General features: G+C 40.4%; 1 protein-coding gene across 5 annotated transcripts in view; it reads right to left on the bottom strand.

Annotated features, from left to right (window-relative positions):
• DOCK4 (dedicator of cytokinesis 4) overlaps positions 1 to 16,545 on the bottom strand; it is a 378,644-nt gene that overhangs the window by 184,748 nt on the left and 177,351 nt on the right. For all 5 annotated transcript variants that reach the window (XM_073651961.1, XM_073651958.1, XM_073651957.1 and 2 more), the window contains exons 13-14: positions 11,072 to 11,197; positions 6,616 to 6,740 (exon numbers count right to left, since the gene is read on the bottom strand). In XM_073651961.1, the coding sequence (XP_073508062.1) occupies positions 6,616 to 6,740; positions 11,072 to 11,197 (251 nt within the window). The remainder of the gene's footprint in view (positions 1 to 6,615; positions 6,741 to 11,071; positions 11,198 to 16,545) is intronic.

The raw sequence follows: 16,545 nt of genomic DNA, 5'->3' as shown, positions 1-16,545 counted from the left end.
CTGTTCATTTTTTTTATTATTGTGACATAAATGTACAATTTTGTATTGATTACTTATTTTGTATTCATTTTTTTTTCACTCACTGCGATGCTGATAAATGTTTTAAACACAGGACGAATTTTACATTTTTTTGAGCATTCATTTTTCTCTTCCAATTTTCCAAGAGCTATAACTAGTTTTGTTTTTGTTTTTTTAGAAATATAGCAAAATGAAGGCTTGTCTTTTTGTTGGACAAGTTGTAGTTTTGAATGGCCCCACTCACTTTACCATATAATGCACTGAAAAATAAAATAAAATGGTGGAAAAAAAAAAAATTCCGCCACTGCTTTTTTACTTCTTTCTTTTTTTTTGAACGATGTTCATTGTGTAGTAAAAATTACCTGGAAACATGGTTCTCTAGGTCAGTATGATTACAATGATACTGAACCTGTATGTTTTTTTTTTTTTTTATTTACCGTATTTAAGTCAAGAAAACAGTTTAGAAATTTTTTATAAAAAAAATAAAATTGGTTTCCGCCACGATTTTCTCAGACCCATAACTTTTTCATTTTGCTATTGATGGAGCTGTAAGAGGGCTTGTTTTTTGCATGTTGAGCTGACGTTTTTATGGGTTAAATAAAATGTTTTGATCACTTTTTATTGCATTTTCTCAAGGAAACGTGGAGACTAAAAATGGTAATTCTGGGGTTTCCATTTTTATTTGCTCTGCTTTTTATGCTAGTTTCAGATTTTCTTTGTTGGGATGTTAGAAAGCTGAAAGGTTTAGCAGCAAATTTTCATTTTTTCAAGGAAATTTACAAATCGTTTTATTTTAGGAATCCATTTACCTTTGAAGTGACTTTGGGAGGCCAATAAATCAGAAACCCCCCATACCATTTTAAAAACCGCACCCCTCAAAGTAAGTGTTTAAAACTGCTGGCAGGAAGTTTGTTAACCCTTCAGCTGCTTCACATGAACTAACACACAGTGGTACAAAAAAAGAAAAAAATTTTCCAATACAATGTTACTTTAGCTCCAAATGTTTAATTTTCAAAAGGGGTAAAAGGAAAAAGTGGACAGCACAATTTGTTACACAATTTATTCCGAATGTGATGATATTCTATAATTGGTCAAATACTTCTGTTTGGGCGCACAATGAAAGTCGTCAGGGAAGTTACACTTTTAATTTTTGAAGCACCACATTTGATTATTGCATTTTCTGAGCTCCTGAGGTGCCAATACAGCTGAAACCCAATAAGTGACCCCACTTTTGAAACTTGGAATTTCTCAAGTAATTCATCTTGGGGTGTGATGAGCATTTTTAACCCACAGGTGATTTTTTTTCAAAATTGTTCTGTTGAAGAAATATCACACAGGGCAAAAATATTACATAGAATTTGAAGTGATCATGGTTTCAGATAACAGACATCAGTCATATACAGAAAAAAAACAGGTCACAACATATAAATATTACCATATACTACAAATATACAAAAAATAATATGCGATCAATATCAAAAGTTCACGTAAGGAACAGTACCCTGTGTGAGAGAATACGGTAATTATCCAAGGCTAGACATTGTGTTTAAAGGGGTTATGCACTACATGGAAAGCCCTTTCTCAATCACTATGCTTCCTCCAAGTAAGATAATAGCAGCTATAATCACCTCTGATGCAGGTAGTGTTCCAGCAATGTTAGCGACAGGGCTTGCGATCACTGAGGCCAATTGGTCGCTTCACTCTCCCCTCCTTCAGACATAGCTGAACATCTGGAGGAAGTGAAAGCAGCAGCAGCTCTAACATCTTTCTATGTCCTAAGGCCGGAAGAGTGAAGCGACTCTGATGGGCCACAGAGACATTTTCATGTCTCATGAACCCAGGAAAAGCCAGTGCTGACACCGCTGGACCAGCGACGACACCAGAGGCGAGAATAGCACAATTATTTTATTTGGGGGGAACATGGTGATTGTGAACGGGGTTGTCAAAGTTTTAAAAAAAAATTTTAGCATATAAACTGTCTTATAAGTGAACAATATAAAACAGAGCCTGTCTGACTAAGGCTATGTGCCCACGATGCAGAAATGCTCAGGATTTTTCCTGAGCGTTTCTGCATCTCCCCTGGCAGAAAAAACGCATGCGGATTGTACATGCGGATTGTACATGCGGATTGTACATGCGTTTTCCTGCCAGGGACAAGCGGAAATGGAGCGTTATTCACTGACATTTCCGCATGCGGATTGACAAGCGCTTTCCAAGCAATTTTAGCATCACTTGGAAAGTGCTTGACAACTTGGTCACACTATATAAATCCATGCGACCGGCATGGATTTATATAGTGTGACCGAAAGAATGGTAAAAAATAAATCTATACTTCCCTTCCGATGGCCCCCGGAGTCTTTAATCGCTCCGCCCTGGCTTGCCAGCAGCTCACAGTACACTACACTGACGGACCTGCCGTCACATGACTATGACGTCAGCGAAGGAGACCAGGGGCCATCAGAAGGTAAATATAATATTTATTTTTTATTTTATTCTTTTTTTTACAGGTTCTACGGTACCCGGGTCCGGAGGAGAGTCTCCTGTCCTCCACACCCGGGTACCATCCGCACATTGAAACACTTGGATTCAGCATGTACAGATCCAGTGATGCGGATTCCATGCGTTCTAATGCAAGTCAATGGCGGCGAAAATGCAGCGCTTCCGCAAAATAATTGGTAGTGCTGCGTTTTTTTCTGCAAGGATAATCCGCAGCGGAAATTTCCACAGCATGTGCACAGCACATACGGATTATCATTGGGGAACATGGCAGGCCTTCTACCATGCGTTTTTTAAGCGTTTCTGCAGCGTTTTTGCCGCTGGGGAAACGCTTAAAAAACGCATCGTGGGCACACAGCCTAAAGATCTGATTTTGTGTGTTAGTATATAGAGGCAAATTGCTGTGTAATGTATCAATGCCATAGCAAGTAGGCAAGGCTCATCCAATACACTCAACCCGCCATTTCCAACAAGTCATGAACAGAGTCCATGAGATATTGGGAAGAATAAGCTATCTGAGAAAACCCATAGGGGATTCATACAATTTTATAAGATTGGAACATAAAAACAAAAAGAATTTAGCTTCTTCCCAAATTTTTCACCTACACTGATAGAGGTACTGATAGAAAACAGACCCTAGAATTTGTTACTCAATTTCTCCAGATTTACGACAATATTCCATATGTGGTTGCACACCACTGTTTGGGCACAGAGCAGGGCTCAGAAGAGAATTGTTATTTGACTTTTGGAACATAGATTTTACTGGAATAGATTGTGGGCACCCGAAATGCCAGGACAGCAGAAACCTCACACAAATTACCTCACTTTGGAATATACATATTCTCAAATAATTTATATAGTGCACATATTGAGAATTTTGACAACACAAACGTCTCACAGAATATTAAAACACTGGTTTGTAAAAATAAAAAAATATATTATAATGTTATTTTAGCCCCATATTTCTTATGGTTTTTGGAGAAAAAGGATCCCACAATTTGTTATTCAATTTCTCCACAATTCTGTGATACCCCATATGTGGTCAGAAACTAGTGTTTGGGCAATTGGAAGGGCTCAAAAGAGAGGGAGTGCTATTTTTATTTTGGAGCACAGATTGGGCTGGAATAGTTTGAGGATGCAATTTGCAGAGATCCTGTTGGAACAGGAAACAACGTCCCAAAAGTGCCTCATTCTAGCAATTACATCCCTCAGGGAAATCTCTACAGGTGCAGGGACTATTTTGATCCCACAGGTGTTTTACAAAAATAAGCAAGGAAAAGATGATGCAGAATGAAAATTGCACATATACCGCCATACATCGTGCTCAGATTGTACGTACACTGGCAGACACAAACAGGAGAGGGCTCCTGTGCAAGAATAGTTTATGAGTCCTTCCAGTCCAATAAATCATAATGGACAATTCCACCTGCTTTGGAGGTGGTAGTGGGCCCCCTTACCTCTTGAGCCCCTATATGGTTCCCACAGGTTGCACCTAAGGTATGTCCACCCCTGTGTACTTCTGGAAAGAAGTATCCCATAAAGGGAGTTCTGTGGTCTAAATAGATGGTACAACAATGGAACACAGGCCAGAAAAACTCCAAAGTGTCTCCATCTGCATCATTATAGTGAATGCCTCCGGCAGGGGTTTCCTCTAAATTACGGTACATCTATCGAGGATTTACATGGAAACCCTCAAGTGTGCAAATGTTTAACTACACCTTCTTATTTTACCTCTATCTCCACCACTCTCTTCTTTCATTGATAGCTCTGGCTTTATACAGCCCGAGTAGGGTGGAGATAGATGCTAAACAAGCAGGTGGGAAGGTGCACTTAAATGTTTGGCCACGCCACACACCAAGAGCCTGTACTTTGTTTGAACAGTCATTCTGTGCTGACAGAGTCCTTTTAATCTGAAAGCAGCATGAAGTAGGAACAGAGAGTCTGATTCCAGGGTTGTGTAACTTATCAGGCAGTGTGCTACAGCTTCACTACAATCAGTGTATTATCAGCTGGAGATTACCACTGCCAGACTAGGTCTCACGTGGAGGCCAGTCCAGCCAATATGTGTAACCCAGCCCCCACCAGTGATTGTCAGCTTGCTGACAATTCACAGTGTACACAGTAAGCTGAAAATTTGTAGTGTGGGTGGGGTTATACAGGGAATAACATCCTGACCAGTGCTGCATTTACAACAGAGAAAACAAGGATTCTATCAAAACTGCACCAAGAAGTTCGGTAAGTGATACTTCTCTGGAATCAGGCTCTCTGCCCCAATATCATGCTACTCTCATATTCCATAGCAAACAGAGTCCCTTTAAATGTGTCAGTTTTACTCTAACACTTGGCCTGTTACACCCTTATCAGAGTAAGGCCTAAATGGAAACCTTAACTGACACACCCCAGAATCATTGATTAGATTAGGGTTTCCAAAGAAACCATTTGCACACTGCGATCACATAAGAAGGGTGCCGATCGGGTGAAAGAGGAAGCCCTGTCAATCTGTAAACAATGTCGCTACTAACAGCAGCATCTAGGGGGTTAAACAACCACAATCAGTACTAACATAGATTGTGGTATTGTGGCTGTTGCAGCAGGGTATCAGTGGGAATATACAGTTTACACCCAACTACATCCTTGCATATCTGAAGGCACAATTCCCTTATTTCTGACTGCCATAAAGTGCTGCTTTAGAATAAGGACTCCCTTAATGACCGCTGTAAGAAGACGCATAGGGGGTCATTAAGGGGCTAAAATAATAATGTATAATGGCTATTTCCTCAATTATGCATATATAAATAGAAAAAAAATGCAGTCAAAATACAGGGACCTCAACAGACTTCATTAAAGTTATAGTTTATCATACCGGTCGTAGCTCTGTTCTGTTACAAGCACAAGCCACAATGTGACTGTAGCGCTGGCGTCCCTGCCCTCTGCTAGGCAGGGACGCTGCTCCCCTCACCGCTCTGCTCCGTGCCCGGCGTCCTCTCCCCGCTCTGCTGTCAGCGCGCGCTCCTGCCCGGCGTCCTCTCCCCGCTCTGCTGTCAGCGCGCGCTCCGTCCCGGCGTCCTCCTCCTGCTCTGCTCTCGGCGCGCGCTCCTTCCCGGCCCCTGTGCTTAGGGCGCGCGCGCGCGCGCTCCCCTCCTCTTAAAGGGGCCGCGCGCGCCGCCCTAAAGAGTCCCCGGCCAATGGCCGGAGGACTTCATCATATAAAAGGCACCTCCTCCAAAATGGAGGTGCCCGAGCAATGTTGTTTGCACCTGTGTCTCACCTGTGCTTCAGCCCTCAGGTCCCGTTGCCAGTTACCTGCCAGTTACCTGCCAGTTTCCTGCTAGTTACCTGCCTGATTCCTGCCTGAATACTTGTTACCTGCCTGCCTGCCTGAGGTCCGACGGTCTGCCTTACAACTCCGGTCAGTCTGTCTAAGGACCAACTTGTCCGCTCACCTGGGAGCGCACATCAGCTACCTGCCTGCTTGCCTGAGGTCCGACGGTCTGCCTTACAACTCCGGTCAGTCTGTCTATGGACCAGCTTGCCCGCTCACCTGGGAGCGCTTCTCCGCTACCTGCCTGCTTGCCAGCCCGGAGGCTCCGTTGTCACGTGCTGTGACCACCAGCTATCTCAGAGACTCTTGCCCGCTCACCTGGGAGCGCATCTCCGTTACCTGCCTGCTTGCCAGCCCGGAGGTCCCGTTGTCACGTGCGGTGACCACCAGCTATTCCAGAGACTCTTGCCCGCTCACCTGGGAGCGCTTCTCCGTTACCTACCTGCCTGCCAGCCCGGAGGTTCCGCCGTCACGTGCCGTGACCACCTGCTATTCCAGAGACTCTCGCTTGCTCACCTGGGAGCACACATCTACCATCTGCCTGCTAGCCTACCCGGAGGCTCTGCCATCACAGGTCGTACCTACCCCTTACCCAGAGACTGCCCTGAGCACTTGCCGTAACTCCCTGTCCGTTCACCCAGAGACTGCCACTCGCTCCCTTACAAGGGCCGCCCCCTTGTATAGTAGCTCAGAGGTTCCGCCTCCTGGACCCGTTACAGTGACTAGTGCCTAAGTCCAGGACAAAAAAATATAACGAGAACCTTCTGTACTTTATTTACCTTAAGAATTTGTCCTTCATTGTTCACAATAATCATTGTAATTTGTACATTTCTTGCAACACTTTTACCCCCTTTTTCAAATTCTCCTTTTTCTAAAGTGATGTACAAGTCATTCCTCATTTCACCTGCAGGAATAGAGAATGACACACAAATACATAAAGAAAACGTGCTTTATAAATGATTTCTCTACATCAGCTTGCAAACTCAATTTATTAAAATTATATAACATTATTATAATTAATAAAAAAAATCATTTGTTAAGGGCAGTTTTGAAGATTTTGAAAACATTTACTGTATATAGTATTTTAACAAATCATTAATTTTCTTCAAAATTTCATAATCTGTTTTAAACTGGTTAAAGTAGCCATTATAAATTGCCGGGATGCTAAGATCTGTAAAATTTGGTTGGCTAATCTATACAGTAGCTTGTGAAAGTATTCACTCACCCCCTTGGAATTTTTCATGTTTTGCTACCTCACAACCTGGAATTTCACTGTTGTTTTTTTTTTGAGGGTTTCCATCAGTTCATGTAAAGAACATGCCTACAACTGTGAACATTTGGTTTTCTTTTTATTGTGAAGCAAACAACAAATAGCAGAAAATAACTGAAAACATCAGTGTGCATAACTATTCACCCCCCTAAAGTCAGTAAAGTCGCTTTGGATTAGTCTCTATGAGCTTTCCACATCTTGCCACTAGGATTTTTGTCCATTTCTCAAGGGAAAACTGCTCCAGCTCCTTTCAAGTTAGATGGTTTCCTCTGGTGAACAACAATCTTCAAGTCTGACCGCAGTTTCTCAATTGGATAAATGTCTGAGCTTTGACTAGACCACTCAAAAACATTTACACGTTTCCCCTTAAACCACTTGAGTGTAGCTTTAGCAGTATGCTTTGGGTCATTGTCTTGTTGGAAGGTGAACTTCCAACCCAGTCTCAAAACAGGTTTTGCTCAAGAATATCCCCGTATTTTGCACCATCCATCTGGGACCATTTTCCCTGCCCCTGCTAAAGAAAACATCCCCACAGCATGATGCTGCTGCCACCACGTTTCACTGTGGGGATGGTGTACTTGGGGGGATGAGCTGTGTTGGTTTAGCGCCAGACATAGCATTTATCTTGGTGGCCAAAAAGTTAAATTTGGTCTCATCTGACCACAGAACCTTTCTCCATACATTTGGGGAGTCTCCCACATGTCTTTTGGCAAACTCAAAACGAGACTTACAATTTTTGTGTGTAAATAAAGGTTTTTTTCTGCCCACTTTTCCATAAAGGCCACCTCTATGGAGTGTACAGCTTATTGTGGTCGTATGGACAGATAATCCAGTCTCTGCTTGGAAACTCTGCAGCTCCTTCGGGATTACCATTGGTATCTGTGCTTCCTCTCTGATTAATGCCCTTCTTGCCTGGGCTGAGAGTTTTGGTGGGGGGCCCTCTCTTGGCAGGTTTGTTGTGGTACCATGCTCTTTCCATTTGATGATAATGGATTTGATGGTGCTCCAGGGGATCATAAGAGATTGGAATTTTTTTTTTTATATATATATATAACCAAACCCTGACTTGTACTTCTCAACAACTTTGTTCCTGACTTGTTCGGGGATCTCCTGGTCTTCATGGTGTTGTTTGGTTAGTGGTACCTCTGGCTTAATGGTGTTGAAGCCTCTGTGGCCTTTCAGAAAAAGGTGTGAATATACTGACAGACCATGTGACACTTATGAAGGTAATTGCTTGCACCAGAAATTTTTAGGGGCTTCATAGCAAAAGGGGTGAATACATATGCACATGGCAATTTTTAGTTATTTGATCCCATAAATTCAATTTATGCCTATATTTTTCTCACTTAAAACTATTCAGTGCTGATGCATCACACACAAATCAGATTGCAAAAGCATTTAAATACAGATTGTAATGTAACAAAATGGGTAAAAAGCCAAGGGGGTAAATACTTTCAAAAGCCACTGTGTCTTCCATATTATATGGGCTGGTCAATTATAGGTGAAAAAAAGTCCAAAAAATTAATTTAAAACACCATTTTTTTTACTTATAACTCCGACTATGTAACCACAATATTGTGATTATGTACAGAGATCAGCATAAATGAGTACATCCCAACAGATTTGTCAAAAAACTTTTAGTTTAGTTTTAGAATCAACATTTTCTATGGGATATCATATTGCAAAATACCCCCACAAATATGGGCCATTGATTGCAAACAATATTTGTTATTTTGCACACCCAGAAAAAAAATTTCCTTAACAAATTAATTCAAGATCATGTGGCAAAACTGAGTCCCCTCCAATGAAAGTCTAAGGCTATGTTCCCACGATGAGCTTTCGATGTTGCAGATTTTATGCACCATTTCTGCACCCATGAGGTACAATAAGTTACTTCCATGTTTTTTTGTTTTTTTTTTAAATATGCAGCATAAAAAAACTCACCAAAAAGTAATTGTGGGAACATAGCATTAGGAGCAAACTTAAAGCACCACTCCAGCATTTTTCATTATTGCAGCGCTGGAGTGGTGCTACTAATTTAAGATCCATGAACCTAGTCTTATACTTACCAGCTGCCGTCTTCATCTTTCATTGGTGCTGCTACGGTCGGTGTCTAGCAGTTTGGGACCTGATGGATCTCTTTAGTGTTTGCTTGACGATCCAGAAGTCACAACTCAGTGTAAGTCTATGTGATTCAGAACGAGAACCTCATAGACTTACATGGAGAGCTTGTGACCATGTTAGAAGTTGCAGTAACAAGATGGCAGCGAGGGAAAGGAAAGGCCCCGTGAAGAGCTGACGTAGGCAGGCAAGTATAATATTAGGGTCAGAGAAGTTAGATTAGAAGCAAAACTTCAGCATTGAAATAAAACAAAAAGAAAACGCTGGAGGAGTGTTTTAAAGTTTAGACTACAAAATTCTAATTAACAAGAATTCAACCACAGATAAGTCTAATTATTGATGAAGCGGGTATTCAGTTGACAGCTGACTATAAAAGGGCATTACTTAAAGAAAACCCCTTCCCATTTCATGCTGTTAGCAATGGCACCACAAGGAAGGGAAATGTCACAAAACCTGAGAAAGAAAATAATTTCTTTATGTAAGAAAAATGAAGGCTACAAGAAGATCAGCAAGCTTTCACTAATCAGTCAGAATACTCTAGAAAAGTGATGCAAAAAAATAAAGATGGAACTGGAACCATCTCACAGACAACTAGTCTGACCACGGGAGTTAACTTCTTAAGAGGGGCATCTTCTTATGGGAATGGTTGAAGAAAATCGACATGCAACTTCACTGCAGTTAGCTAAAAAAGTAGAAAGCAAAACCGGGGTGTTTCCCATAACACAATACGGTGTACACTGCAGAGGATAGCAAGCATGGATGCCATCCACAAAAGAAGCCTCTCCTAAAGCCCTTGCAAAAAAATGCAATACAATTTGCCAGGGCCCATGTTGAAAAATATGAAGACTACTGGGACTCAATATTTTGGAGTAATGAGACCAAAATTAATGTTTTTCAAACTGAAGGCTTCAAACTGTATGGCGTCAAGGTGAGGAGTAAAAAGAAAAACACAAGGTGCCTACAGTGAAACATGGTGGTTACAGTGTCCTTATATGGGGTTGCATGAGTGCTGCTGGTGTCGGGGAGCTACATTTCATTGATGGTATCATCAATTCATAGATGTACTGTCCTATATTTAAAGAGAAGATACTACCATCCCTTGGTAGACGTGCACTTTTCCATAATGACAATGATCCAAAGCACACATCTAAGGCCACAGTTGCATTTTTGAAGAACAGGGTGATTCAGTGGCCAAGTATGTCTCCTGATCTGAACCCAATCGAACATTTATGGGAAATTCTGAAAAGACAAGTTGAGCATCACTCTCCATCCAGCATCCAGGCTCTAAGAGGTCGTTCTTCAAGAATGGTAAAAGGTACATGTTGCAATATGTCGTCAACTTGCTCATTCCATGTCTAGAAGAGTTGATGTTGTCCTTAAAGATCATGGAGATCATACAAAATACTAGATATAGTTGTTTTTGATGTGGGGTGTATTCATTTATGCATCAACTAAAAATGAAGATTTTCTAATGAAAGTTATATTAACCTTACTTTCATGTTATGGCTTAAAAAATGTTCTATGAAAGTCGTTCTTGTCAATATGGAATTTGTTCTTCTGTTCAGTGAGATACTGATTTACATTTACCTTTTCAAAGGGGGTGTGCTCATTTATGCTAAACATTAGATATATATAATTTCACTGTTTAGCAAATTAATCAATTCAGAGATGGTATCAGTAGGAATGAGAAGTAATAGATATGCATAAAATTGTTTTGTATTTATGCAACTGAGGAAACATCTCATAAGACAATCACGGCAGAGAAAGTCTGTTTGGGAATGTTAGCAATTACTACGGTATCTGCAGCTACTGCAACATACACCTTTTGTTTTCCTCAAACTTACCAGGCATAATGACATCTGAGAAACCGAGCTTTCTTGTTATTGAGACCCCACGGGTAAACACTGAAGAGTAATCTCTTCTAATTTGCTCAATGTCTCCATGAAGCAGCTGAAGGGAAACTGCCAAGCCTGAAATAAAAGTGAGAAAAAGGGCTCAGAAGTTAGGTATTCAGGAGAAATTCTGAGGCTATTTACATCTTTTTGTGTGAAACTCAGCAAATTTAGCATAACTCATCAAACAGTCAGTACCAGGCTGACTATCACTCTGACAATGCAGATCTCTATAATTATTATGTAAGGGAGCAAAAAAAGTAAACTTGAACCATTCTTTTACAAGTTACTTCCTATTGCTTTTGTATATATGAATTGTTGAATTCCTTTTTAGAGTACTGACATCACACAAATATTTTACTTCTGATTTACATTAGCCGAGGATGTGCACAGAATGTGTGTATAAAGACTGCTCAAAAAAATAAAGGGAACACTCATATAACACATCCTAGATCTGAATGAATGAAATATTCTCATTGAATACTTTGTTCTGTACAAAGTAGAATGTGCTGACAACAAAATCACACAAAAATCATCAATGGAAATCAAATTTATTAACCGATGGAGGCCTGGATTTGGAGTCACCCCCAAAATTAAAGTGGAAAAACACACTACAGGCTGATCCAACTTTGATGTAATGTCCAAATGAGGCTCAGTATTGTGTGCGGCCTCCAAGTGCTTGTATGACCTCCCTACAACGCCTGGGCATGCTCCTGATGAGGTTGCGGATGGTCTCCTGTGGGATCTCCTCCCAGACCTGGAATAAAGCATCCGCCAACTCCTGGACAGTATCTGGTGCAACGTGACGTTGGTGGATGGAGCGAGACATGATGTCCCAGATGTGTTCAATCGGATTCAGGTCTGGGGAACGGGCGGGCCAGTCCATAGCTTCAATGCCTTCATCTTGCAGGAACTGCTGACACACTCCAGCTACATGAGCCATGTGCCATCCTTGATGAGCTGCACTACCTGAGCAACTTCTGTGGGTTGTAGAGTCCGTCTCATGCTACCACGAGTGTGAAAGCACAACCAACTTTCAAAAGTGACCAAAACATCAGCCAGAAAGCATTGGTACTGAGATGTGGTCTGTGGTCCCCACCTGCAGAACCACTCCTTTATTGAGGGTGTCTTGATAATTGCCAATAATTTTCATATATTGTCTATTCCATTTGCACAACAGCATGTGAAATTGATTGTCAATCAGTGTTGCTTCCTAAGTGGAGAGTTTGATTTCACAGAAGCTGGATTTACTTGGAGTTATATTCTGTTGTTTAAGTGTTCCCTTTATTTTTTTGAGCAGTGTATATATTTATCAGTGCCTAATTTTACTGCACAATTTACTTTAGTGTTCAGTATCTAAAGAACAACAGAAAATGCAAATGGAGAATAATCTTAAATTCAAACTTTAACAAAAATTGAAAATTCTGATTCCTTGAACAATGTCCTCCTCAAGATACGCTTCCATCCTATACTAGGCCATTCCTGAAGTCTTGGCTGTTCATGACAACGTGACAACCCAGAAGCATGGTCACATGCCAACTGACAACTATAGGTGACTGCAGAGAATAGACTTCATTCATATTGAAGGATCAAACAAAAAAAATTATAGAGGTGTTCCCCATAGAAGGAAATGTCTTCTTCAATGTTACAGTAACATTAAGGATTGTTGCGTTAACATTTACGCGAAACCACACACAACTGGGGCCAGGAGCATACAAAAATGAAGATTTGAGCAAGAAACACATTGCAAGCTGCAAGTTCTAGATTACTAGAAGCACGTTTTGTCTTTTGAGTTAGGCCTTGAGCAGACATGGGAGATTTTATTTAAAAGGTTTATCTAGAACTATTTTTTTTTTTACTATGGGTCTAAAAACTAACAGGTAGGTAGTTGCTACCTACCTGCCTGTTGTGCTTATCACCAATCTCTGCCAGCACAGAAGAGAAAGGTCTCCTGCTGGCGATTCAGTGGCTTCTGCTGACATCACGTCAATAGAGCAGCGCCTTTTTTCCACTCTGCTCTGCTGACGGGGTGTGACTGCTGAAGTCATGTAGATTGACAGCTGGCTCTCTGCTGCCTAACTCCTCGGAGACAGCTGTCAATCAGCATGATGTTGGCAGTTGAGCCCCATCGTCAAAGCAACCTGGCAGAGGAAGAGCTGCTCTATTGACCTTCAACAGCTGAATCGCTGGCAGGAGTGATCAGCGATCACTACCTGCCGACGCCAGGTAGAACAGGCAGGTAGTTAGCAACTACTTGCCTGTTAGCTTTTAGCAAATAGTAAAAATAAAATAAATAGTCCCGGATAACTCCTTTAAGTCAGATGTTTATCCTCTCTAGGTAATATAAAAAAGAATCCTCATTTGGGTTCAGAGGCCATTGCACTGAAAATCCTGACATGTAGCATTGACCTTGATCATGGTACAGATTTGCACTGTTACTTAAAGGAGTTTTTTTGTTGTTGTTTTTTCTTTCATTGTTCTGTCTTTTAATAATCAAGAGTGTGTATGTAATGAGTGTATTAACATACTTACAAGTCACCATCTTCTGCTATTTCCAAAGCCGCTCCATTCTTGACCGGGATCCTGCGACTGCATGTGTGACCTGCCAGCTCGCACAGAGTCTTCTGTGTAGACCAGAGGTTACTTTCTCAATCTAAGGTCTACGAGACTCAGAACATTGAGAAAGGGAACTCCACTCCGCTGAGAAGATGCTGTGTGAGCAGGCAGGTCACAAATGATCCCAGAGAGGCACTGGAAACAACAGAAAATGTCGACAAGTATGTTAATGCACTCCCAGTCTACATACACACACATAAGTGTTAACAGATAGGGCAATAAAAAAAATGAAGTGCTCCTTTATGACCATGACACAAGATATTCTGTTTCTAACTTTACAGAGATGGCCACAGACATGAGATGGTCATTAGCTGAGTGATTGGCAGACGCCATTTCACTCATCTCTACCATAAACATTCATGTTTGTCTGTGTTCATATATATGTATGGAAAAAAAAGTTGTTGCCAGACTCCTCTGACAACTATGTATTTCCTGAAGGACAAAAAAAAGATTTAAAACTAGAATTTCCACCACTTCATGTTGACAAAACTTACTGCTAGGAAGAAGAGATTGTTGCACCTCCGTCTATAAAGATTCCATTACATGAAACAAGTTGTAATAAAATAATTAAAACTTTACATTTTACAGAAAATCAAGGTAATCAAATGTTATTGTTGATTACAAACATACAGTTTTCCCGATTTACATAATTGAGATTGTGTTTCTGCAAACTTCTGAATAATTTAAGAAAAAAAAAGTAATGTAATTACTGAACGGTGAAATGACAAAGTGAGAAAACAGTTGAACGCAACCTATTTTCTCAGAGTAGTAATGAATAAATGTAGGGGGAAATATAAAAGACGTGGAAGCAAAACACTATATTCTGGCTAATGGTCAAAGGTAATAAAGCAAAGGAAGTTTATATGCGAAGTATGTGTTAATATCAACTGACTTGACGACATAAACATTAGTTGCAGACTTCTGCACGCATGGTCATTTCGTTGTCATCCTAAGAGAAGAGTGCAGATGTAAAATATCCTACTGATATATGCAAACAGCTTATATGAAGACCAATGCATGTCCATGGTTACAGACTACAAAACAAAAATAAGTCTGTAGTCTAGAAAAGATTACTGCAGAATCAGTAGGAAAGAGGGCAAATGGAAGAGGAAAAACATTCGACTACAGGAACTGATGCACAAAAACAGAGGGGATAAATAATGTATCTGATTTGTTTTATTAAAGTTTCATATAATATTCTCCACAATAACACATTTCAGTCTAATAAAAAAAAAAGCAAAATCGCAATTCTGAAATACTTGCACAAATGGTAAATTAATATTTACACAACTTCACAACAGAGGGGAAACTGGTAAAGTGGTTTTGTCAAGTTGAATCTTCAGGAGCGCACCGCTCCCAGCTTTATACTTTGATTGACAGTTCAGACTATTGGCATGGTGGCACTGATGGTCTGAACTGTGCTCTCTCTGCAGCATGGGAGAAGGGCAAAGGGACTGGAGGTGGCAGGATCTTTTGATATGGCTAGCTTCAGAGCAGGGCAAGCAGACTGTAAAGCATAGAGCCAGGTTACACCATTCTCTCCTTACCTGACAGCTAGTACTCTAGGCAATGAGCTCTACACTATAAAATTAAAACTCCCTCTATTCTTGAGAATGGAGAGGATTTTAAATAAAGAAGTAAACTGCAAAGCTTCTTGTTTTTACAAGCACTCTGCAATTTTTCCCCATTTATGAACTTGAGATAACCCTTTCAAGGAGGTTCACATATGTCCTGATGATCGAAAATATTTACCCACCTAATATGAAGCAGTAACGTGGCATGTAGTCACATACATATTAAAAGAATATGGTAAACCAATGCCAGCAATAAAAAGATAAACATGTTTTACACACTAATCACTACTACATTGGTAAATTCACTGTAGTCTGTCCGGGGAGAATAGTGTACATCAGTTCACAAAACACTACCTACACATTCTGCATGTACTTAAACATTATAGGCTTTACATCCTTGTAAATGCTAGGCGTTTAATGTGGCTTGCTGGGTTACTGAACATTAAGCACATATATGCAAAGCAATAACATAACTACATGCTGGTAAAGAGAATGAAGAGCGAGGATAAACAGGGCCCAAGAAATCAACCACAGAACTCTACACTGTCTGCTACTATGGTCCTAGCAGAGATACAACAGATACAAGGTACAACAGGCTGCCAAGCACATTGAGAAATAGACACTGGCAGGAATCAAGACAACCTATAAATACTGTCAGGTTTTGAACTTTTTTAAATTCTCAACAGAGGCAAGTAAGCGATAACCTTGAGCATTTATTTCTTCTGAGAACCTTCCTAGCCTGACAATAAAACAAGTATATTACGGCATAAATGCTGCATACACAGCTTACACTGAAAGGGAATTATACTCATGAAATCACAATGAACACACAAATATTGCACTATTGAATATATACACATACAAGAGGGTATTAAGCTAATAGTATATTTGCCAATTAGCGGTTTGATCGCAGAACTATGTCACTAATGTAAACTCATGTTTATGTAAGCTATGTATATAAATATATTATATATACACACACATACATATGCACATGTGCGGCGGGTGAAAGTATAAGTATTGAGCATGTGACCAATTTACAGCGGTTAAGTATTGAACATGTCATCAATTTTCTAAGTAAATATATTTCGAAAGGTGATACTGACATGAAATCAAACCATAGATGTCCATAAATTAAGTGATGTGTAATAATGAGAAATGACACAGGGAAAAAGTACTGAACACATGAAGTGAGGTGTAAAAGGCCATGGAAAGTCATGACATCAGCTGAAATCT

This window comes from Phyllobates terribilis, unplaced genomic scaffold, assembly GCF_046119375.1.
Source record: "Phyllobates terribilis strain yellow unplaced genomic scaffold, ASM4611937v1 Scaffold_11__3_contigs__length_659146591, whole genome shotgun sequence".
Lineage (NCBI taxonomy): Eukaryota > Metazoa > Chordata > Amphibia > Anura > Dendrobatidae > Phyllobates > Phyllobates terribilis.
Note: the sequence above shows the minus strand (reverse complement) of the source record. Positions and strands in the feature narration are given on the sequence as shown.